The 25,028-nt window shown below is 53.5% G+C and overlaps 1 protein-coding gene across 50 annotated transcripts in view; it reads right to left on the reverse strand.

Moving 5' to 3' along the window:
• CELF4 (CUGBP Elav-like family member 4) overlaps positions 1-25,028 on the reverse strand; it is a 298,098-nt gene that overhangs the window by 215,100 nt on the left and 57,970 nt on the right. For all 50 annotated transcript variants that reach the window (XR_004421054.1, XM_033087302.1, XM_033087257.1 and 47 more), the window contains exon 2: positions 2,441-2,523. Coding sequence is in view for 49 of the 50 variants with exons in the window: in XM_033087302.1 (XP_032943193.1) it covers positions 2,441-2,523 (83 nt within the window). In the remaining variant the exon portion in view is untranslated. The remainder of the gene's footprint in view (positions 1-2,440; positions 2,524-25,028) is intronic.

Consider the following 25,028-nt stretch of genomic DNA (forward strand, 5'->3'; position numbering starts at 1 on the left):
TTCCAAACGCCTCCACCTTAAAGCATCATTTTTTTGGTCATTTTATTTTTCATTTGTCTCCATGTGAATTTGTGCAGGGACAATGTGCCCTGGGAAGTTCAAGCTGCAAGCCTGTCTTTCCTCCCTGTCCCTCCCCCTGTGGGCTGTGCATGCCCTGAGAATTGTGATGAGGGCTTTGAGGCCATGAGTCTCCCTGTGAGGCCTTTGAAGAAAGGATGGCATTCCAGGCACCACATGGGGACTCTGGGCTATGTTTTAGCTTCCCTGTTGGGCTCTCTCCTCACCCCTCCCATCTCCCAACATACATCCATGTTTATTTTTGTCCTTTCTTCCAAACTTGCCCAACTCATGTTTGTGATTTCAGAAAAATGCCACTGGATCTCCCAGTATGAAGGATTAGCACAGATTATGGGGAACGGTGTTAATTATCGGTGGAAGGGGGGCTGGCGCGTTGCTCCAATGTGCTCCTGCTATCCCCTGGGCCTTTCTGCCTGGTAATAAGCCTTCTTTAATCTGGCAGGCCCCTTGGTGAAATCAGCACCACGGACAGTGGTATTGATTGCTTCTGAGAAACCATCACAGCTGCTCAACCAAATTACCTTTGATATGTGACCTTTAATGTAATTACTGCAACATCAAAGTATTTCTATAAATTATTAAAGGACTAATACACTCCATCACTTAGCTATTCTATTATATGTAAAATAAACAACTATAAGTTAATGTTAAATCCCAAACAAGCCACACTTGCTACTGAAATTCACCCAGTCCTGCTCCCACTTCAAAATCCTAAACCCCCCTCCCCGCACCCCCCACCTTCGCTTTCTGTTTCCCCACCTAATTCCCGGCTTTTAGCCATCACGAAACTCCCTAGCAATCTCTCTCAAACTGATGAAGGGCCTCCCATAATAATGTGATATTTTCTGTTCAATTTGGGTGGCTCTAAAATATCTATCACACTCTCCCCCCAAAACAAAGTACCATAAACACTTTATTAATCTGCACAAACCTTTCTCAGAAGCCTTTGATTATCTTACAATATGGCTTTATGCTTCACACGTAACATGGGGCGATGTGGAGCATATTTCTGCCATTTTACAGAGGGCACCCAGAAAGTAATTACTATAATATATGTGCATGTAGCCGAGCCACTAAAAACCAACTGGGGAGTGGCCACCGTGCCAGAGCTGGGCTCCACACAAAAACCGGTTCGGTGCACGATTTCCATGTATTTGCATCCGCTAGTATGTTATTAAGATGACTCAGCCCCGTGCTTTGCAATCACAAATACCAAAATACAATACAGAGGCTGTCTTAATAGAAGGAAGGCCCTCCCCACCCCTAAAAGGGTAAAGAAGGATCTTTCATGCAGAGAAAGGGCTGCCCCCGCCGGGGGTTGCTTTTCTCTGTCTATCTGGTTAACCTTTCCCGCTGTGGGGCAGAAATGGAAACGTGTGTTTACATACGGTTTGCTTGGTAAGGACGTAAACATACATGTGTAAACATTGGTGAGCATACATATGGAACACACGTGCTGCCCTGCAGTGTCCATCGTATAATACAGCTTAAACACGGTATATTTATAAATTCTTTAAATTATGCCCACAAACACTGCCATCTTTCCAGTTATCTTTAGATACTCGGTGAACTGTATATCTCAGCTCTCCCCGCCCCAATCTCTCTGAACCCACAGGAGACACAGCGCAGACCCTTGACCCGAGGAACACTTCTTATTTTATGGTGATGAACTAGTCTCGATAATAGCCATGGCTGATATCACACCCAGTTAGGGGGGCCATAAATAATTCTCTTCTCCCCCGCACAGAAGCTATAAACCAGGGCCGAGGCGCGATAGTTTATCAAAGACGAGGGCTGGCTCCTTAAATAAACCGCGGTGATCTCACTCGCGGCGCCGAGAGGGGATGGGGAGGTGCCCCCACCCGCCCGATCCCCCACCCTAGGAACAGCCCGCCTTGGACGTCGAACGGCTGGTGCTCAGGCGGCTCCGCCACCGGGGGCCCCGCGGGGCTGGCGGAGGCAACTCCGGGATCCGGGATCCGGGGACCTATGGCATCCCGCGTCCTTGTTCAGGCTGCCTGCACCGGGAGTGCGCGGAGGCGAGACCCGATCGGCAGGGGAGGAGCCCTGCTCGCGCTTTGTGGCCATGGTCAAGTTCTCCCCTCGCTTGGGATTTCGTTGGGCCTGGACGGCGGAGTGCGGAGGGCGCCTGGCAAGGTCTGAGCTCCGCGCCTACAGGCCCCCGCCGCCGCCCCGCGCCTCGCTGCTTCTGGGGGCGCGAGGGGCTGTGCGAGCTCCGGAGCAAAGGCAGGCAGCGCGCGCCCCGGCTCGTGCCCCCTCGCCGGCCGCGTCGCTGCCCGGCCTCCCTAAGTCGCCCCCTGTCGGCGCGTCTGTCGCTAGCGCCTCGGCGGGCGCCACTTACCCCGGGCAGCGTCTTCTGCTCGTGCAGCGCGCTCTGGGCCTTCAGCGCTGACTCACGCTCGCAGTAGGTGAGGAAAGCGCAGCCTAGGGAGGGAAGCAAACGCCGACAGGGTCAGTGGGGCGCCCCCGGGCCGCCGACGCGCCCGCCCGCCGCCTCCAGTCTCCAGCCCCTTCCTGCTCTTGGTCCCTCTCCCCACCTCTCTTCCTCTCCTGTACACACTACTCGAGCCTTCCTGCCTCTCCGTTTTCCTCTGTCTGCTTCTCGTCCTTCGCGTTGCTGTTCTGCTTTGCTCCCTCGGCGAAGTCTCCCCACCCTGCATCTTCCCCCCTCCACGCCCCCTCTCCCCGCGGGTCTCTTCCTGTCCCCGTGCCGGGGTGCCTCAGGTGCCTCTGCCCTCTCCTTTCCAACCTCTCTCCCTCCCTTCCTCCCTTCCTCCTTCCTTCCGGGTGCTGTTTTGCCTGTTTCAGCTCCAGCCCCCATACCTCCCTGAAGGGGCAGCTTCCACCCCTAACCCCCAGCACCTCCAGTCATGCTTGACTATGAACTCTTGTTCTGGCCCCTTTGAGAGTGCTGCCGGCTGCTTCATCAGGGATGATGGAGAGACCCTCTGGGCTTTCCAAATAAAGGCTCTGTATGTAAAGAAGACCCCAGGCCAGGCTGTCCTAATGAAATGAATGGGGCTGCCCATGTATCCCCTACCCCAGCCCAACCGCACATTTGCAGTGATATTTTCCCACCCCTCCCAGTCAGAGGGCTTTTTGGGCATATCCAGCCCACCAATGTGCAAAGCTGGCTCAGAGGCCAACTCTTGATCTTCCTCTATCTAATTCCTTGGGTGAGCCTACCCCTGGCAGATCATGTCTCCTGTTCTGTCTCAGTCTTCTCATGTGTGTGAACTGAGATGAGAGTATTCACCAAGTGGTCTCCAAGATTCAGCCTGGTTTTCCCCTTGAGATTCTGACAGTGCCTCACCAGGGAATCTGGATTTTACAGAGCACAGTGCCTGACTCAAGGAGTGACTTTTTATCGGGAGCCCTTCAGGTACCGGGACAAGGCAAAGAGAATGCTTGCCAATCGGACTCTTTCCGAGAGTTCCCACAAACTGTCCAGTGTCAGGGGCCTCTTCCTCTGCCTGCAAACGTGGCTGCATTTGACTTGGGAGGCCTGCAAGGCCCAGGACCATAGGGAAAGTACAAAAGCCAACTTTGGCCAACAGCAGGCTTGAGTCTTGTGGGGAACAGTGGCTTCAGACTTTCCAAAACCACTCATGGCCTGAGAGAAGTCACTCTGCAGGCTGGCCACTTCCCTTGTTTCAGTTTTCATTCCCTCCCTTGTTTCACTCTCTCCCATTATCTTATCTAACCTCCCAACCACTTGTATCCACCCCCCTCTTTCCGTGCTCTCATAGTCTCCTCACTTAGTATGCCTCTCTCTCCATTTTTACCTCTCCTAGTCCTATCCATCTTTCAAGAATCTGATCAAGGACCACCTCCTCCAGGCAGCCTTCCTTGACTGGCTTAGTCCATCTCAAGCCAACCTCCTTTTTTGACTGTCCACAGCTGGCTATTTGGTCATTCTTATGGCCATTTATCAACTGTTTCCTAAGTGCCCACCATGTGTCAGGTTCTTTGCCAGGTCTGGTGGCCTGGGCCAGGCCCTCTTTTCATGAAGACTGTAGGCTGGTGGTGCCAGTCTGGTACGAATACCAGCCCTTGTCACCAGGCTTGGTCTGGCATCTTATTTCTCCAATATCCTCTGCAGTTCCTGACTCCTCCACCACCCAATGAAACCCCCTTCCTCCTCTTCCAATGTAGAAATTAGTCCTGCCTCCCTTCCTGTCCCAGCTTCAGAGAGGATATTGGAAGGGAATATATGTGCGAGGGGGACACAGAAATGGGAGGAATGAAGCAGGGAGAGAAAACTGGGAGACAGAAACTCTCAGCTCCTCCTGGACTCTCTGTCCTCCCTATCTCCAATTCCTGCTCCAGGCTGGGAGGAGCTGTGAGTGCCAAGGAGCCTCTCTCCTACTCCATCTCATCCTTCCCCATCCAGACCCCAGATCACCCCTCCTCCTCCCCCTCGCTGCTCCTCCCTTCTGGTCAGAGCAGACGGTTATTGATGGAGACACATGGGGGACTAAAATGAATAGCGGTCAGAGGCCCCCGTGACGTCGTCCCTCGTGCTGCTGCCTGCCTCTCTGGGGGCCTCTTTCCTCCTGTCCCCTCGCTGGCCTTGACCTCTGCCTGTGCCTGCCTGCAACTGGGAGGCGGCCACTGTCTAGCTGAACGCAGGCAAGCCAGCTCGGGACAAGGTCAGGGGCAGGTTTGGAGAGGGAGGAGGCGGGAGGAGAAGGAAGAAGAGAAAGAGGAGAAAAAGGGAAGAGGAGGGAGAGGAGGAGGGAGGGAGGAGGTGGGGGAGAAAATGACCATATTGTTTCCATGCCCAGGATAACAAGGAAAGGATTCCAGAAACGAAAAAAAAAAAAAAGAATCTGTTGCTTTTGTCCAGTTTCCAGAAATTTCTGCCACAGTGTTTTTGAGAGAGCTCACAGCTGCATTTTGAACCAAAATCGTTAAGACCCCCAGAATTTGTGTAACCTCCCCCGACATCTCTACCCCTTGGTCTCACCTCCTTCCATTCTTCCCCTTGCTCACCCCCTGGCCTCCTTCCTATTTCTCAGCCCCACCAAGTGGGCTCTGCCTCAGTACCTTTGCACGGCTTGTGCCTTCTTTCCAGACTGACTCCCACCCCAATACCTACATGGCTTGCTCCTTCACTCCCCTCATGTTTCTCTCAAATGTGACCTCCTCAGACACACCTCTCCTGACTGCCTCATTTAACACACTCAGCCACCCCAATACACGCATACTCTCTGACCCCTTGTCCTGTTCACTCTTCTCTTTGGCACCCCTCCCCCCTGACATATTAATATGATCTATTTTTTCCTTAATGGGCAGTTTCCCCATGCTCAGATGAGGTTCTGTACCTAGTTAGTTCTCAGTGCCAGAGCACAGGCAGGAGCTCATTACATATTTGTCAAGAGCATTGAATCCCAAACACCTCGGATACTTTGGAGGGGGCCGATAGGTGAGGAGAACACGGGAGTGGTGCTCTGAGGCTGCTGGGAGCTGCCCAAGGCCCCGAGAGCACAGGCACACTGGGTTTCCATAGTAGTAGGGGACAGAGATTGCCCATGAGAGTTGATAGGCAGCCCAGGCTGGGAGGGCACTTGTCACCAAGACTTCCGCTAGCTCATTCTCCCAGTGCCTGCCAGTGCAGTTACTGTCACTCCCCTGCTCTCTTCCTGAGGTGACCGTCCCCTGACCAGGCTGATGTGCAGTTCCAGACAGGAAGCTGTGCCCAGGGGTCACTTACTGATTCCTTTCTCTGAACCCCAGTTTCCTCATCTATAGATGGAGACAATCATTTCCCCCGGTGGCTTGTGGGAAGACCTAATGGCACATGAGTGTTAACGACCTCTGCAGAGCTTTCTAATTGCAGAGTGTGGTGTAAACACAAATTCACTCTTGTGAAGAGGGAGGTCAGAGAGGAAGAGTCCCCTCTTTTGTTCCTCTGCCAGGAGAGACCAGCCTTACAAAGAGACTCCCTGGGGTAAACCCTCCGGGCCTTCTCAACCATCTCTTCAGCTAGCCTGATGCTGTGTCTAACAGTCTACCCGAGAGATGAGTTGTCTCACTAGGGCTCTTTAAAAAGGCAGATACGGATAAGCAGTTATTAACCGCTGACTCCGGCGTGCATGAATGGACCACATCTGCTCCTTTGCTGAGGGCAGACCCATGGGGGAAGGGCAGCTTGGTGGAGAAGGGGTGGCTTCAGGAAGTGAGTCTCCCTTCACAAGGTGTCGCAGACCGTAGGGTGAAGGCCAAAGTGAGGGCTCAGGGTGGCCCGGGGAGAAAGGGTACCCAAGCCTCACTCAGTGGCCTCTCATGTAGGGACAGTGGGTGGTGCACAGAGAACCCCCACCCAGAAAAACTAGCCTTGGCTTCCTGTCACTCATTGCTGCTCCTCCCAGGAGCTGAGGAGGGGGCTTTGAGCTGTGAGGGTGATGCAGGGGGCCACAACTCAGCAGTCCCTGAGTCTGTCAAGCTCATTCTCCTGTTGCTGTGCTGAGATGTCCCCAGAGACCTCCCCAGTGAGGCCCCTTGGGAACTCACAGTCTAGTTGGGAAATGGGATTCTCTCAGGGAGCAGCTGCATATCTGTGTGAGAAAGTATGGAAGAGAAGGCTAGCACCAGGCTCTGGACGTCTGAGAAGTTCTGAGAAGGAAGCACCCTTTCTGGGGATGGGGCTGGTGGCACAGAATCCTCCCTTCCTTCAGGCCTAGCAATTCCCTTCCCCGGCCTAACCCTACAAGGACACTCATACTTAACGCCCACAGAGGAGAGAGCAAGGGTCCACTGTGGCTGTCTGCAATAACAAACATTGAAAACTACCTAAAGGTCCCTTAGTGCAGGGATGTTTTTCTGTTTCAACTGTGGAATACTCTATAGCAGTTTAAAAGATAAAAGGGTCCTATATGTACCAACATGGAAAGACACATTGTCAGATGGGAAAAGCAGATTGTGAAATCACATATGACATGTATATATAATGGAGACATACTTGTATTCCAATAGCTCCATATGCACTCAACTCTGTATTTGTACCATAGCACAAAGTCTAGACGGGTCACGCCAAGCTGAAACAGGGAGTATGGGGGCTGTGGGATGTCTCCCATGACTTTAACATTTTGTGTTTTGTTTGATACATTTGGATGCAGAATGTATTTATGTATCACTTGCATAATTAACTTTAAAGATAAAAAAAAGAAATCTTTGCTGAAAGAGAAGGATGCAGTGAAAGGAGGCAGGTGAAAATGGGTAAGTGAGACGGGATGCAGGACCCACAGCCTTCTTTGGAGAGACCAAGATCATTGGACATCGGCTTCCTGGCAAATTCTTCATGAGGGAAATTGTCATTTATCACGGTGGGTCCTCCTGTGCCCTTGGCTCAAAGCTTCCTCTGAGCTCTGGGAGTTGAAACAGGTTCTCTCTTCCCAGCAAGCTATAAATGGCATTCATTTTGGTCTGGTGGCCTGGAGTTCCAGAAGCTGACGTTCAGGTGATGGAATGTATGACGGTGGCTGAGCCACGCCATTTCCGCCCCCCCATTGTCCTTCAGCCCTACCAGCTGTGTGACGCTGACGGCAGGTTATGAGGGGGTAAGCTGCAGAAGTGACTTGGGAATGTCCGGGTGAGGTATGACTTCGTCCCTGAGCTCCCACCTCTTCCACCCCTCTGTCTTGGGTGGTTCTCCCCAGCACCAGCTCATGGCCTCAGTCTCCCATCCTTCAGGGTCAACGCTTTCTATCTCAACCCCTCCTGACTCATGGACTTGAGCAGATGAAAACTTCAGCCCGGCAGGGCAGGAATGGACTTTGGAAATCCTCAGGGGCGGGAGTGAGGGCCAAGAGATATCAGACTTCGAAAGAAGTCACACCACCCTCCTGCTACCAGCGTCTGGTCACCTGGGCTCCCTGCCTGAGTCGGACGCCTCCGCCCATCCCTCCGGCCCACACTTCTGCTGCTCTCGTTTCTACTGTGTGCACTGTACGCTGACCAGCACTCACATTTCATTATGCTGCCATTCAGCCTCTTCCCACTTACCATTCTTATTTATCAGTTTTCTGTCTTGTGTCTCTGAACAGACTGTCAACTCTGTGAGGGCGGAGACAATGATTTCAAAACGGAGGGCTGAGCTTCTAGCTCAGATGTCTGAGGGGTCAGAGACCAAGAGAGCCTAGTGGGGGTGGCGGAAGGGGACCCACCCATGATTGGGACACTGAAGAGAGAGCAGGAAGCACCTGGGGGAGGGCGAGAAGTAAAGGCAGAGAGGAGGAGGGTGTGGCCAGGAGAGGTTAACAGCCAGGGGCAAGGCAGGCAGAGTGGGTGTTGCCAGGCTAGGGTATAGGCAGGGTGGCAGACACCCTTATCCAGCAAGGCAGCCTGCAGATGATGGTGCAAGGGGCATTGTTGATTCCTGAGAAGGTGGGCGGGTGCCCTCTCCCACATGGGGGAAAAATACAGCGCAGCAGAATTAATTGCACAGAGATGCAGTCATGTACAAAGCCCCTGTGAGCGGGTATAAAAGGCCCTTGTCATTGTGAAGTGAAGGAAGTACAATTTCCTGCCCAACTCTGAACAGGACTGAAGCCTGGGGTGTAATCATCGTGGAGGGGAAGGTTCCTTGTTTGTGGAGGGGAGGCTCCCACCTCCCACCCCAGCCAGGCCTTGGCTTCCTACTAATCGAATCACAGAATTAGCCAGAGGAAGGTGGCCCTAGAATGGGCAGATCTGGACTTTAATAAAACATCAGATCCTTGTATTGGCCCAGAGGAAGAGGCAGGAAGCTGGGCAGTGGGACTGGGGTGGGGGATGGGAAGGAAGCAGGAACGCCACCAACCAGCCAGAACCATCGGTCCAGGAGGGTCTCCTTGTTCAATGTGATCTCCTTAGGGGGTCCAGGAAGCCCCCCTACCCCCCACCAAATTTCCAGCCCGGGCACCTGTTCCAGTGTGAGAAATCCCACCGTCAGACCATCTTTCCTGTGTGGTTCCCACCCCAGGCTGCACCTGAGAATCACCTGGAGGACTTCAAAGACAGATATGGACCCTGCTGCAGGGAAACTGAGGCAGAATCTCTGAAGGGATGGGTAGAGAGAGGGAGGGAGAGAGGGGACACCTCTAGCCTCCCTGGAAAGAGGGTTACTGGTATCCCGAGCCCATGTGTGTCCCGTCATCCAGCCACTGTCTGCCATGGTCTGGGTGGGCAAAGGTGGCCTCCTGGTGCCTGTGGAGCAGAGGTCTCCTCCGCACAGGTGTGGCAGAGACAGCTGCAGACGATTTCCTATGTATAAACTCTTCCTCTGGGAATGTCTTCCCAGCTCTGTGCCCACCCCAGACTGGCACCTCCTTCAAGACGCGCCTCTTGGGTCTTGCTCTCCAGTGAGTCCCTAAGCACCCACCTCAGTCGCTGTGCTCTCACCTTCCATGGAGTCCTATATGGACATGCCTCTGACCACTGCCCGTGTCCTGCCACAAGGGTGCAGCTCCTCCCCTCTTCTAATATGTGAGCTCCCTGAGAATGGGCCCTTGGGCCCAGTGGGGCTTGACAACAGGCAGAGAGAAACACCATGCAGCCCTGTCCCGTCTCTGCCCCTTTCCCAGTGCCCAGATACTGCGTGATCCTCCTGCCATCTTTCCAGGGTCTGTTCTGGCCGTGCCAGACCCCCTGTCCTTTCCACTTGGACCGTACTCCGTCTTTCCTCCCTTCTCCCCAGGAGTGCTCCCTGCTGGCATTCCAACAGCTCCTGCTGTTCTTCTGTCTCCCAAGGAGAGGGGCAGTGACTGCCCACCCACAGCACAGGACTCAGACATCCTCTGGCTCCTTCACCTCCATGGAGGAAACTCAAGCCTAAGAACACACCCTTCCCCTCATGCCTTCGCCATGCCTCCCTCCTTTGGAGCCCCCATATTCTTCCAGGAGTGACTAAGCCTCTCCTCCTCCGGAAAGCCTTCCCTGACTACACCAACTCCAACATCTCTTAAAGTCCTCTCTCATTTGGCGGTTAGAACACACGTCGTCCTTCTCTATCTAGCATTTAACGTGTGTTTGCCCACATGGATATAATCTGCTATAAAAGCTGCTTACTCCACGGTCCCCCTCTCCCTGCAGTGACAGACATCACTGGGTGCCGTGGTTGCTAAGCTGCGCTCTGCCCCTGGCTGGGTGAGCTGAAAGGCTTGGGAGAGATGGCTGGCTGCAAGGGAAGCAGGGTGTGTGGAGAGGGTCTGGGATGTCCACCCACTGGCTCAGGCCCCAGGAGGTTGCAAGAGACACCCACCTTCCTAGAGGAGGCTGGGGGCAGGGGGTGGTGGGGACAGGCTGATGGGACTGGCGTCCTCAGCCACTGAATCAGGGCTGCTGGCCTGCTTCCCTCCTCAGGGCCCCCCAGTTCTGAAAACCTACCCTAGGCCAGCACCCTGCTTTCGGGCTCAGTATTGCCCTCCTGTGTCAGGTCTCTTTAAACCAGAAACTCCAAAGAGAGGGCATCTCGGCTGTTCAAGCATTTCTCAGAATTAAACCCAGTTGTAGGACATGGCAAACTGGACCGGCTCACTGTGACTCTAATGTGTCGTGAACTTCTCTCTGCTCTCCTGCTGTTTGAGGCCATAAGAGAGAGATGAGCACCGAGCTGGGGGTCTGTACTTCCCCAGACGTAGACTGGGGACCCCCAGGGCCCAGCCCTGTCTTTGTCTTCCTGCTGGGCACAGAGCAGGGCCCAGTCAGTAAGCAGAGTGAGGGGCCCAATTGGCTCTGCACCTCAGACGATGGATGAAAGGACCAGTGGGCGGGCCTTTGCCAAGTGTCTGTCCCTGCCAGTTGCCCTTGTTTCCACCCTCAGCCCTGGAGAATTACATGTCTGGTGTCTGCTTCAACATCTGTATGGCACTGTGAAAAAGGACAAAAAGTGGACACGACATATTGATGGCCTGTCTCCTTTCTCAGCAAAGACCACTTGGTCTGTGGCTAAGGCGGATGGGTGGGGGCTGGCACAGGGACGATGCCAGCCTTTCTAAGGCCCAGCCCATGGGGGCTGTCAAACCTGCTACGCTGACACATGTGCTGTTCCCAGAGCCAAGGAGCTGCGCCTGTGTCCCTGCTGTGGGCCGGCAGCTCCTGCTGGTACCCAGGTCAGCAAGAAGTGCTCCCTTTCATTTGTGCAGAGGCCTTTTACTTGCCCCGGTGCTGTCCCGGCCATGAGCTCATCATTTGTATACCTCAGAGTAGTCCAGGGAGATGTTGTCAGCATCTGACAATGGGGAAAGCCTGTGTGAAATGCCTTGGTGGAGACACCTGAGGCCCCAGGGGGCTGGTTTGAGGCTGAGTTCCTGTCACCCCCTCCAGAGGTCCTGGGCAGTGTCTCGGGGCAGTGTTAGTGGGGGCCCTGGGGACCCTGGATGGGAAATGTTCTCCCTCCACACCCCACCCCATGGCCTGCACTTGACGTCGTGAAATCAGGGATGATCTCATTCTCTTCCTACAAGGATCCAGGTGGAGTCAGCCAAGGTCTCTGGGGCCTCCCTGGGCCACATACACCTGACCTCCCTCTGCCCCTGGTGCCCTGTCCAATGTCAATCAAAGTCAGGCTCCTCTGCAGAGGGATCTATCTGGTTGGATTTAAAATGCATGGGGCATTCGTTACTCACATGAACACCAGGATAAATGCTACAGCTGAGAAACTGAACTGTGTTCCCTTCTAATTAACCTGGGCAGGGAGTTTAGAGCTTCCTGTTTTGAATTTTTTCGGCAAGTCGTACCTGCCGAGAAGCCAGGCATGACTCCGTGGGAATGGATCCCTGCCTCACTGAGCGCCATGGTGGAAGGGACTCTCAGGGGCCTCCTTGGCATGGCCCAGTTCATTGCTAAACGGCAGGAGATGGGCAATAGGCAGGGCCTGTGAGAAAGTGAGGCCATCTCAACCGGTCTGGGAGGGAACCCCCTCCTGCCCTCTGGCTTGCCCGTCTTCATGCCTGTCCGCAATTGCCATCCCCTCTCTGCCCATCTGGCTGGAAACTGCCGAGCCTCGCTGGCTGATTTAGGCCACACTGTTGATCCTCAGCTACACATACTGAATTCCTCCGTGTATGGGAATGAGCCCCCGGAATTTGCTGGGTTGTGTGTGGGTCTTATGCCCACAGAGGGAGCTCAGTAAACAGTTGAGTTGCATAGAATTCCCCTGTTGCAGCTCTCTGTGGCGGTTGGACTGGCTAAATTGAGGTGGGAGTCATTTCCCCCAGTGGGCTTTCCCTCCCCATGCAGAGGGAAGTGTGGAGGAATCCCTCCTTGGCAGGTCCCTGAAGGCCCCACCCCCACCCTGAAACTGTCCCTGGCATATCCACAGGGACAGCTCTCTGCCCTCATGATGTCCTTGAGGGTGGGGAATCGGCCTCTCCGGCTCCTTTCTCCCATGAAAGGAGAAGATCTCACACCCACAAGACAGGAGACTGAAATGTCTTTGTCTCTCCTCTCAGTCACGGTGAGCCACACTCCCCCACAGCGTGTTTCCGTGTCACCTCTAAGGCTTTGCTCGGTCTCCGCCCACTAGAATGCCTTCCCTGCTCCTGGGTCTTCTACTGGATCCTCCTGCCTTCGGAGCCCTCCCCGGCTGCCCAGCCCTCAATGAGTCTCCTTCCAACCAGTCCTTCTACGTCCAAGTGTTTGAAACACATAAATGAGTGCTTGGTTGAACAGAATTTTCTGTTGTTTTTCATAGACGGGAACCATTGTCTCCCCAACTAGACCTCAGCCCATGAGGCTCTGCCTCCTTTTCACATCCCAGAACAAGCCCCGGGAAGGGAGCCTCAGAAGAGTAGTTGAGCTGCTCAGAATCACGAGGGGAGGGCATGTGTCCCCCTTTGATTGCACACAGACACTCAGGACCTGCCAGGTGAGGTGAATTAATCTTGCCTCTTTCCTCTGGCTCCTTCCTAACAGGCCCTAATTCACTTAAAGAAAAAAAAAACAGAAGCATACCAACCAAGAAATTCCAACCTCAGCATCCAAGACAGGTTATTTTGAAAAGACCAATAGCCAGGAGTCCCATATTATAGGATCAATGTTTGGAAAATGTGATTTTCTTTTTAAAAGCAGAAGAACAATCTCATACGGTCCTGGGAGGCCACGGTCTAGCTCTCGTAGGGGGTGTCTTTCCCTCATAATCTTGGCCACGGAAGCCACTATTCTGCCTGGGTATTGGGCTTCACCCAACATCAATAAGATAGGTTCAATCACAGGCATTTAGAAATATTTAACCTGAGGGCTGAGGCAAAGAAGGAGTCAGGAAATGGGCCTGGGATGCTGGCCTTGGGGAATTAATCCTTGGCGCTCTCCCAACCCAAGCCAAGGTCTCAGGTATCATTGAAATGTTAATACTCGTTTTAGGAGGGGTAGGAGCCCTGGCTTTTGTTTTAGAGTCAGCTGACCCCAATCCTAGGAAGGTCCAGAGCCACTCACGGTTACCCTTCATTCATAGGAGACCTTAGGAGTGCCCAAGGTGGGCAAGAGGCATTTGGCAAGTGGGGAGGGTGACCTACGGGGGGGTGGGACAGAGCCTGCGTTTGGCTTGATTTTTTCTCTTCCCAGGGACCCACCCACGTGCCTACAGAGCCCAGCAAGAAAGAAGATTGAACTGACTCTTTGACTGGTACACAAGGCTCACGTTGTGTGACTGGAATCGTATGGAGTGGAAGTGGGATGAATGCAGTAAAAGGTGCTTCATTCATTCGTTCATTAATTCATTCCACGAGCATGTATTGAGAGCCCTCCACTTGCCAGATGATGAAAGACATACTCCCTGCTTTAGAGTAGCCCCTAGGTAAAGACACTTGCAAGGCCAGGTGATATGCACGGAACAAGCGTACCTACCAAGTGGAGGTTTGTTCAGGGCTCGGCGGTGGCACCAATAACAGCAAACACTTACTGGTATTTGGTTATAGTGGGACATTGTTCTAAGGGCTTTACATGTATTGAATCACTTCATACAATACTATAAAATAGTGCTGGTACAGGCTATAAAATAGTACTTTTATAGGTCAGGAAACTGAGGCACTCAAAGATGAGAGGCTTGCCCACAGTCTTGTGGCCAGGTCCGTGCTAGAGCTGGGCTGTGAGTCCAGACAGGCTGCCTGCAGAGTCCACGACCTTCACCATGGGCTCTGCCACCTCAAGGAAGAAAACTGTCAACTCTGCCTGGGGGGGCAGGGGGCAGCTGTGCAGGACCCCCTGAGTGAGTCTTGAACCTAGAGTGGCCTCAAGGGAAGGATGTGCTGAGACACATTTGCAAAGGATTTGCAAAGACAGAGGTGTGGGCTGCAGGGTGAGACTGGGACCCTAGAGTGGTTCAGAAGGCTGGAGCCCGCGGCTCCTCCAGACACCTTCCTCGACACCTTTCTTGGGCTTTCTCCCTTGTCTGTTCTTCCTGTCTTTATCCTCTCCCTTCTTACCCCCCCACACCCCTCGCCCTTTTCCTCCCTTCATTCCTTCCCCTTTTTTTCTTTGTTTCCTTTCTCTCTCCCTCCTTCTCTCCCTCTTTCCTCCCTTGTTTTTTGGTCTCAGGGCTGGACCCCTGTGTTGTCTCTTGTCCGCCTATTTAAGTCCCACCCTGACTGCTCTGGGATACACTGTTTTTTTCCCATCCCTAAATGACAGTCACATCTGACCCCCTGGTTTCGGTCACCAGCCAGGTGCTGCCTCTGGGAACGGTCTGCCACCTTGGAGGGAGGTGGGTCTTGTTCTGACGGTAACCTCTGCCTTGTCCTGGAAGCCTCCAGGTAGTTTGGGTAGTGTGTGTCACCCTCAGCTTCCTTACCTGGGAAATGGGGATAAGGACATTTACCTGCTGAGGTCATGGGCATCCAGCAGGGCGCCTGGCATGTAATTAGTGGGGGGATTACTGTTGCTACTGTTGTCAGTAGCAGCGGTTGTGATGAGACGCGAAAGGCTCCCTACAGTGTGAAGAATAGCTTTGGCATTTATCCTGCCTGGTGTTGTCTGCTTTCCTTGCACAGGGCCTGCACAGTCACTTGATTATACCACCCCCCAGAAATGCCCACGTGGCCAGGGACCCGGTTTGTATTCCCCTCTGCCTTAGCGCAGGCCAGTGCACTGGAGGCTCAGAGGACTGATGGTTTGCATTGAGAGTCTAGGATGCAAGGGTGTTTTACCTCTCGTATCCGATGTGCTAACGACAAGAGGCAGTTATGAGCGGGCAGGGACCTGAGTGACAAAGAGCTGGCTTCATACTTCCCCAGAGAGGCACCTCTGTGTCAACGGCTTCTTCTGTGAGAGGAATTGTCAAGATCTGGGGATGTGGGCTGAGAAGTTTGGGGAGAGGAAAGCTGGGGGTGTCTCATTCCCGAGCAGAGCAGGCCCCTGGTAGCACTGTGATGGGACCCCGCAGAGGCATGGGAAGCCGCGGCCAGGATGGAGAAGGAATGGATGTGGACTGAGTACTCTCACCCTTCTCACTCACTGACTTCTACAGAAGACCCGGGGAGCTCCAAGACGGCAGGGCCAGCTCCATGTGCCCTGGATCCTTGTATGCCCTGCTCCTAACGTAAGGCCTCGAGTGGCAATAGGAAGCACAGGTGAGGGATGGACACTTTTGGCACTAGAATGCCGACTGAAGGCAATCTCTTGACAGGTCAGCCATAGCCTACAACAAGTCAGTAGGTCTCTCTGGACCTCAGTTTCCTTTTCTGTGAAATGGGTTTTATACCCCTGTCTATGAGTCTGTGTCCCTAGCACCCAGCACAGTCCTGGCACAAAGTGGGTCCTAGCAAATATTCGCTGGTGAGAGGATGAGTGACAGGAGGGAGGGCACTGGGAGTGTACACTCTTCTTTTACAGAGGAGAAAAGGGATGTGTCTATAGGTCAAAGTGACGCGATCATCCCGAGAGCTCAGAGCTGGTCAGTGAGAGAATGAGAGAGAGCCCAGGTCCGCTGCCTGGCTTCCTGGGTTGAGTGAGGAGAACAAGTCTCTGAGAGGGCTGGGGAGCCAAGTGCAGCCTGAGGAGGAGAGAGCAAGCAGATGTTAGGTGGTCAGCATGGAGGGCCCCAGATGAAATGTGTAGGAAGCAGACTGCGTCAACAGATGGAGGTGTGTCTCCAAGGCTTTGAACCAAATGGAAGGGAACAGGGGGAACAGATTCACTGGAGCAGGTGGGGGCCGAGCCCATCCAGTGTCCCTGCCCCTGCCTGGGAGCGTGGTAGGCAGTGGACAGGCCTGGGCGGGGAGGAGAGGGAGGCTTAGGACTGAAATGCCCACGTGTCCTAGAGGCGTGTGTGGTTCTAGTCTGTTCTCACTGTCCTTGAGAGGGCTTTGGGGTGGGAAGCAGTGGACTGAGAGGGGCTTTTGTGGGGGACCCAGGGCCAGGGTTCAGTGAGCTATGCTGGGTAGCGCCACCCTGAGGCCTGTTGTCTTTACCTCCGTGATGGGTCTGTCTCCAGCAGCCGGCCACGTCTCAGTATTTTTATCCTCAGATTTTACCCTTTCTTTCGGCTTCCTAGAAATTTCCTTTAAACCTTTTCTTTGTTTTGACTGAGCTGACTGTACCCCATGGCCAGGAAGGCCAGCTGGGGGAGCTGAGGCTCAGAAGGTGAAAGCTGAGGGCTGGGGTGGGTTGGGTAGAAGGTATGGCTGCTGGCCTTCTTCCCTGGCATTGCCACTCTCCGGCAGCTGTGGCCCTCATCTGTGGCTGAGCACAGAGGCCCCTCCCTTGGGTTTACGCACTCTGTGAAGTGCAGAACTGACCTTAGAGGTCCCCAGTGGTACCAGAGAGGCCAGGCTAGCTGTGAGCAGAGGGTTCAGGACGAGAGTGACGGAATGCAGACAGAAGGAGACCCGAGATTCAAAGGCCCCGTGGCATGGAAGTGTGAAAAGACACCAGGCTGGAAGCTGCAGCTTGGATCAGAGGCCAGAAACAGAGTACTTTGGGGCAAACCCCGACTTTCTGGGGATCCTGGCTTCCTTGCTTGTAAAATTCTGACCTGAGAAGTAGATTGGCATTTGCAAAATCCCTAGGAATAAAAATGGGAAGGAAGATTCAGAGCTCTGGATTTTAATCGTGCTTCTGCGTGGTCCTTCTTCAGCCTGAAGGAGGGACACGGTAGAGCCCCCCTACCCCTGGCAGACCTTGGAGGACTGCTGCCCTCAGTTCTTTCACTAAGGGTTCAGGGATGCCTGCTGTTTACCCAGACCTGGCCTGGGGAGAGAGGAGAGGACAGGATAGGAGAAGAGACAGGACAATGGACCTCAGTTGCTTTGAGCCTGGGACAGAGGGACTCTTTGGACGGGAGGCCTGGGGAAGCAGGGACAGAATGGGTGATGCGGGTCCTTATGGAGGCAGGAAGTGTCCCCTGGTCTTGATAGAGGGGAGGAGAAGAAAGAAGCAGAGGTGGTCATTCCTGGGGTTGGAGTGACCTTGCTCTCTGTGGGACCTGCAAGTGTGGCTCAGGCAGAGAGTGTGCTCTCTAGAAACGCACTCCAGCGTGGGCTAGCACGGAGCTAGCCCACCTCCCTCTCCCCGGCTCTCCTTTCCTCTCCTCCCTCGCCAAGTGTCTGTTCGGGGGAAGCTGTGGGAGGAAGGGGAGGAGATGCACAGGGTGCAGTGGGCAGCAGGTTGTCTCTGCCTCTCACGACCAATCCCCCGTGAACCTCTAGCCACGGCGCTTCCTGTTTCCTTCTGAGGGTCTATATATAGCGATTGCGAGGCACACTCTGGAATTGGATTCGATGTAGCCCTCTGGACTCGAGCTAACTTTTGGGGAGTAGTTTTCTTGGGAGCCTGCCAGTCCAATTCCTCCCTCATGAACACTAATTACTGCACAGACCTTCTCCATGAAATCGGTGCTGAAGCCATTTCCATCCAGGCGGCTCTCCAAGAAGAAATTTTTCTACTGGGAACTGACAGCCGCAAATAAACCTACCATCTACTTAGCAACAGAGAGTAAGGGAGGTGTGGTGGGGGGTGCGGGGGGGGTGGAGTGTGGAGAATAGGAGGAAGGCAGGGGGAGAGGAGACGGCTCCGCTTCTTTTCTTCCTTCTGTTCTTTATTTTTGCAGAAAGGGTGTAATCAGCGCTCGAGGGAAAGGTGGTACAGGGTGTCTCGGAAGATAGTGCAGTGGCCCAGGAGGAGGGGCCAGGCCACCCACGAGGCTAGTACCTCGGCTGCCGGAGGTTGGCCAGGGTCCCCACTGCACTGCTGGGCACTGCTGGGCAGCAGAGGCAGCCCCCTGGCCTCTCCAGGTTTTAGTTCCTCCTCCCCCACCCTAGCTTCCGTCACACTCCTGTAGGAACCTGCCCAGCTGACTTGGTCTCCCTTTACTGAGGATGGCCTTTTTCTACCTGCGAATTCTCACTCGTCATCAGCCAGGGCCCTGGGAATACCCTACTTCTGCCAGGCAGCACCTCGTGATGCTCTCTGGGTAGCACCATTCCCTCCATTCTGAAATCCAGAGGCCGGTGCCAGGCACCCAGCAATGCGACCTGCTCTATCCCCTGTCTCCTTGGAGTTGGCTCGTCAGTTGCTAAGGAAGAGGAGAGTACTTGAGTGAAAGGGGTCTCCTAGCACCAGGTCTGGAGGATGCCTCACCACACAGCTGCGAAGTAGATGACCTCTCCTGCATTTCGCTGAGGACGAGCTTGAGCTCAGAGAGGTCAGGCAAGATGTGCACGCCCACTCATTACCTAGGAAGAGGCAGGGCTGGGGTTTAAATACATGTGTCTGGTCCGAAGGCCAGACCCCGGGCTCTCTCTCGTTCCTGGCTCCCCTGGGATGGTTCTGGGGAGTGCCTGCTTCTGTCCCACCTCTGCCCTCAAAGGTCAGCCCAGGGCTGGGCACTCAGCCCCCGTTCTAGGAGTGCTTGCATCCAAAGGGCAGGATAATTTTCCCCAAGGTTTCTCAAGGGGAAACCCAGGGCAGGCCCAACAAGTGCTTATGACCCCTGGACGTGGGCCAGGTTCTGGCACTGCAGCCAACAAAGCCCTCAGAGTCTGCTGGTGGTCATGACATGCTGTGAGGACCTTGCCCAGTTAGCAGAAGTGCTGCTCCATCCTGTGCCTAGCTGTGTGCCCAGGGACATCCCACACCAGGACTCCAGTTACCTCTCCCAGATACCTCAACATCTGTTTTCTGAGACCCATGCCCCCAGGATGGGGCACACCCCTAACGTTATTTAAAGGTATCTAGCACCACTTCTGCCACCAAGACTCGTGAGTCCCTTTGCCTCTCTGGGTCTCAGTTTCTCCATCCATCAAATGCTCACCAGCTCCCTTCCCTGGGGGAGTGGTGTGCGTGTGAAAAGACGTGGCAGCAGAAAGGACGGAGAGTTGCTTGGATAGCAGTTTTCTCTCTTGAGATGCCTGTTCTAGGCAGCCTACTTCACGCTCACCCCAGACTCTCGTGCACTGCCCGCATCCAGGGTGGATGAATGAGACCAGAGCTCAGCTCCTTTCTCTCGTGAGAAGCAGCCAGACTCAGGGAGAGCTCCACCAAGGCTGAAAGAGTGGCTTCCTGGGGTAAAGAGAGAGGAGTCCCTGGAAGAGCTCTCTCTTAAAAGAGAATCAAGAAAATGGGTGTATGCTCAGGGTCAAGCATCCTTCCTGCTTTGGTGCCTGTGGCCTTATTCCTGGGGAGGGGAGTGGCATGGATGAGCTCATCTCTGCAGCCCCTGCCATTTTAGGCAATGCAAGGTGGTGGGTAAGAAGGGGGCTGGCACGCTGCTTGGACCCATTACCTTGTAGTTGTATGACTTGGGGAAGATTTCTTGGCCACTTTCTCTCTGTTTCCTCACCTGTAAAATAGGAGACTAATAGCACTTACCTCACTCGGTTGCTGAGGGTTAAATGAGAACATATATTCCAGATGCTCAAACAGTGCCTGAGTACGTAAGTGCACCCTCGTTCAGCATTAGCTCTTAGTAAGTAGGTAATACTAGTCATCCTTAGCACGATGAATCACTTCCTGTGTGCCAGGGACTTCACTGAGCACCTTGTACATATTTTCTCACTTAGTTCACTGGTTCTGTTTTCTGTGTATGTGTGTGTGTGTGAGAGAGAGAGACAGAGATGTGGAGAGCCCTGATATACGAGACTAGAGTGTTGCCGGAACTATAGGCGTCATTTGGTGTCTACAGAGTAAATTAGTAAATCCCAGCTCCTAGCACCTGGCAGGTGCGTGGGACTTCCTCACAGAGGACGGGCCTGAGCAAAAGACACCTTGAGGGCAAGTGAGGCTGGTCATCCCCCGGGGGTGGGGCCAGCAGGAGCACGCAGGCTCAGCGTGGTGAGGTGAGGGAGGGCCTTGGGGATCCCTGGTCAAAGAGAGAAGGGAGCCAACTGTCCTATCAGGAAGTGGGATCCTCACAGAGCTGGTGCCAGATCCATCACCAGCTTCAGTCTGAGTGGCTTCACCTGACTGAGACCTTTGAGCCTAGTGACAGGGGCCAGCTAGGCTGACTCACAGTGTGAGGGAAATCCTCTGGGCTCCACATATCCTTCCTTTCAACAGCCCTTTTATTTTCTAGTTTTGCTTCCTCACTTAAATTCCTGGTTAATCTTCTTCAGGAAAATTCTAACTTCCCCTGAGCCGAGCAAGGCTGAAAGGGACCTGTCATGGGGGCTGCCCCAAGGGGAGTGTGGCAATGAGCACATCTGTCCTGGCTAGGGGTGACTATGGGAGCAAGGCCCTCCTGCCAGGGAGCATTCTTGGAAAGAAAGAAGGCCCCAGTGGCAGGCAGGGGAGCAGGGCAAAGAGAGGTGTGGGTTTTAGCCTCAGACGAATCTGGTTCCTCTCTGGGTTCCACCACATCCTGGCTGTGCGATCTCAGGTGAGCTCCTTAACCTCTCTGAGCCCTCCTTTCCCAATTGTACAGTGGGATCCCCACAGGCCTGTTTTGACATATGTGAAACTCCCAGTGCAGTGCCAGGCCCACACCTGTCTCTTTTGTGATACCATTGAGCAAAGGTATTCTCTGGGTTTCACAACCCTACCTGAGCTGCCCTGGGACTTGTTCTTTCCATGGGACAGGAGGGCTGTGGCCTTGGCTCCATGGGCAGGTGTCCCTTCTTTGCCTGTGGGCAGGCAGCACCTTTCAAAGCCTCAGCTCACAGCTGTGTCTCCCCCTCCCCTCCACACCCGACACCACCCTTCTGTTCTTATAGCATTCTCTGTTCCTTCTCTCAGGCGGGCGGCTAAGCAGAAAAACAAATCAAAGTTGCCTGCATGTCTTGGAGCCCGAGATGCTTCTGCGAAGCGATCCCTTGCTTCCCATTACCCACCCCAATAACTCTTGTATATGGAGTGTGAAATAATTAGCAGTGGCAAAAATAATTTAGGAAACAAGAAGAAACTAATTGTATAAGCTTGTTTGGGGAAAACACAGCCAACCAAAAAATCCACTGCATAGAGGGATGGGGACAGACTGACCAGTTCCCTGGAGGTCAAGGCCATAGATGGATCACCCGGAGGGCCCCTTGCAAGGCCGCTTCCTCCATCCCGGTCCTCCAAGAGGGGTCGACACATGCTGTAGCCAAGACAAGCCTCCCTCATGGGCCCAGGGGTGACTTCCCAAAATGCATCTACATCTCTCTCTCAGGCCATCCCGCGGAGGCAGGTGGGGAGGGAGTCGGGTCACCTGGGACAGTCTCATTCAGACACATGGGCCTGGTGACCTCCCTGAACTTGAGCTGGGGCCGGGTGGTAAGCTCCACACCCAGTAGGCCTGGAATGTTCTTCTTCCCCCTCCCCACCTGACTTCGACACTCGGGCTCCCCAGCCACAACAGATGCCCACTGCACATCACTGTACAGCCAGTGGCACATTAAGACAATGCGGAGCTTTCCTGGGAAATGGGGGAAAACATCCGGTGCCTCCTATTTTATGGCCCTTCTAACTTTGGAGACTTGGCGTCCTCCTCGGTCGTTTTTCCAGTTCCTAAGCTCCTTCCATCTTCTAGCCCATTGGCCTTACTTTCTGGGAGGGAGAGGTCAGGCACCCTCATTTCCAGGTGACAGATGAAAAGGAGTGAGGAAACTGCCGCATTCCTGAGTGTACAGTTTCCAGGTAAGGGAATGAAGGGCCAGAGAGGTGAAATAATCTGCCAAAGGACTCAGTTCCCAGGCAGCCGGCTCAGGGTTTGATGCGAGGCTGCTGTTTCCCTCTCACCTAACCAAGGCTGCGCAAGGCGTCCAGGAGGATCCTGGTTAAGCGGAGGCCTCCTCTGCTCCCCTGAGACCATGCCCAGGACCCTGAGACCCCGGACTCTCACGTGAATGAGAGCTGAGCCCAGGGGGGTGTGAAGGCCTTGGTGGCCTGCACCCCTTCCCCTTAGATGGGGTGCCTTTGCATTTACATTCAATAGCACCACTTTGCAAGGTTATTCGTAAGGACAGACATCTCCGCTCTCCCTCTGGGAGCTCCTGTCTGCTATCTCCTCCCTCATCTCCTCTTGTCTGAGACATTATAATGCCTCCCAATTTGTCCCTTGGCCTCCAGTGTCTCAGTCTGGGGCCAGCACAGTGATTGTCCTAAGGACAGGTCTGATCTGTCACTTCCTTGCTTTGAAACCTATGACTTCCTATTTTCTCTAAAATCAGCACGTACTTCTCAGCTTTCCCTCTTTTGGGACATTGGTCTTTGCCATTCCCCTTACTTTAAATCTTGGCTCCTTGGTGAGAAGGTACCTCACTGAGAGCAGACCTGGTTGTCCCCCGACCCCTCACTGTTTTCACCGGGAATCACAGTGTTTCCCATGTGGCCCTTAAACCACAGTGGCTGGGTGTCCATCTCCCAGACACACTACTACCTACCTGCTAAACATCGCTGCCTGGAGGACTCCTTGCGCCTCACATTCAAACTGGGCAACGGGGCATCTCTTATTTTGCCCATACCTGCTGGTTCTCCTGGGTTCCCATATGCTGGTGATTGGCACTAAAAAACCAGAAACATGAGAGTTCTACATCCTGTTTTCTTATCCTTACCCACCCTACAGCCATTTCCAAAGTGGACTCCTTCTTTCTACCCTGCCCCTGCCTACATCCAGACTTTGTCGTGCCTCACTGATTTTGTCTTCTGCAGCTCCCAAGAGCTGCCACCTCGTCCCCAGTGGTCCCAGGCAGGTCTCATGGGGGCCTCTTCTTTCTCCCACTTCTTTTCCCTGATTTGGCTGAAATCTGGTGCTGAGTTGCCTTGGCAGATGGGACAGGGTGAGCTTGACTGCAACACCTCAAAGCCCAACCTAAGACATCAGAGGCTTTGGAGCCAATGGAGATTCTGGTTGGTAAGCACTGGGCTGTACCAGTCTGGAATCAGTACCTGGGAGGAGCCAGGGGAAGCATTTGGAGTCAGGAGGGTGACTCCTGTGAGGCAGGCCCCTCTGGGCCCATTTGCTGCGCTAATTGTTGACAGAATTATAGGGCAGGTGTCCCGGAATTGGACTGTGGTCTTTCCATACACTCAGCATCTGAGGTCTTTGGCGGGGTGGGGGTCGGATGGAGTGCTAAGAAGATAAACGTGGAGTGGTGGCCCCCCCATACCTCCTGCTGGGCTGATGGATGGCACTGGGTATGCATAGGTAGGGTATGCCTGTTCTCCAGGCTGACAATGCCACAGGTGCTGCCGCAGGGGACGCAAGCCAGCTGCTTCCATCACATCTGCATGTGTGCTGTTCAAGGTCATGCTTGAGCTCAAGTGGTCTGGTAGGCTGGGGGCTTGGAGCCCCGTCACTGCCTTGATGGGTCCCCTTAGCTAGCCATCTCTTCCTGGCTGGGGAGGCAGGGGAGGGAGGTGAGGAGGGTCCTTTCTCTCTGAGCCAAGCCATCTCAACTGTGCACATGCCGACATCAATCCTGAGATTAGAGTCTATACTTAGGGAGAGAACAGCTATCTCCGTGTCTGCAGCTTACCTGTCTTTAGGGTCACCTCTGTTGCTGCCCCAAAACCATTCTTCTGCCTCCTGAGACTTCTGCTTACATTGCTCCTGCCCTGAAGTGGTCTCTGCACCCCAAAGCCCCATCGTGACTTTTCTGGGATAACACAGGTCTCCCCTCCACTGGTGGGGCTTGATGATTTAGCTATCAAAATGGACTTCAGCTTGTCTTTCTCCAATTTACTTATACAAAATGAATTTAATGGGAGAACGTTACCAATTTTACATCCTCCCCTCCAATTAAAAATATTCGCATCTGCAACTGCTTGTCTATTGTAGAATCTAGAGCAGGGGTGTCCAAACTGCGGCCTGCGGGCCAACTGCGGCCCGCAATCCATTGTTAATTGGCCCGCAGCAAATTCCAAAAATATATTTAGTTTACTTAAATAAACCAGGTGAGGCAATACGTACTTCACCTCGAGTGAGTGGCCCGGCTGTTTGTGTATTTTACCGCATACGGCCCTTGGTGAAAATCGTTGAAAAAAGTTTGGACACCCCTGATCTAGAGGATACTGATTTTACATGGAATTAAATATGTAGATATTTTGAGTTCTGCAAAGAGCACCATGAAGCTGGGACATCCAGACACTGGTGGTGGTACCCTGGCCACCTTGTAAAGCCATGTGCGGTGTGGTAGGAAAATTCAGGAAATGGCATGTGAGTTTCTTGCACCTCTCAGTTGATTGACCCAAGACCTAATCTCTCTGCATCTCAGCTTTGTGATCTGTAAAATGGAACTTTTCAGACAGACTAACCCCTAGGATTAGTGAGGGCATAATACATAGTAGGCACTCAATACATGTTGAGTTAGTCTGAAACAACTTAAAGACCTTGAGACACACAAGTCAGCTTAGAAGTACAAATAATAAGAAGACATCAGTCAGGAGAAATCTAAGATGGTGGAATAGATAAATGCTGTGCTTGCTTCATCCTGCAAACACATCAAAATTACAACTAAATTATAGAACAATCAACCTGGAGAACAATCTGAAGTCTAGCTGAACAAAAGTTTTATAACTAAGGATATAAAGAAGAAGAC

Source organism: Rhinolophus ferrumequinum, chromosome 19 (genome assembly GCF_004115265.2).
Source record: "Rhinolophus ferrumequinum isolate MPI-CBG mRhiFer1 chromosome 19, mRhiFer1_v1.p, whole genome shotgun sequence".
Lineage (NCBI taxonomy): Eukaryota > Metazoa > Chordata > Mammalia > Chiroptera > Rhinolophidae > Rhinolophus > Rhinolophus ferrumequinum.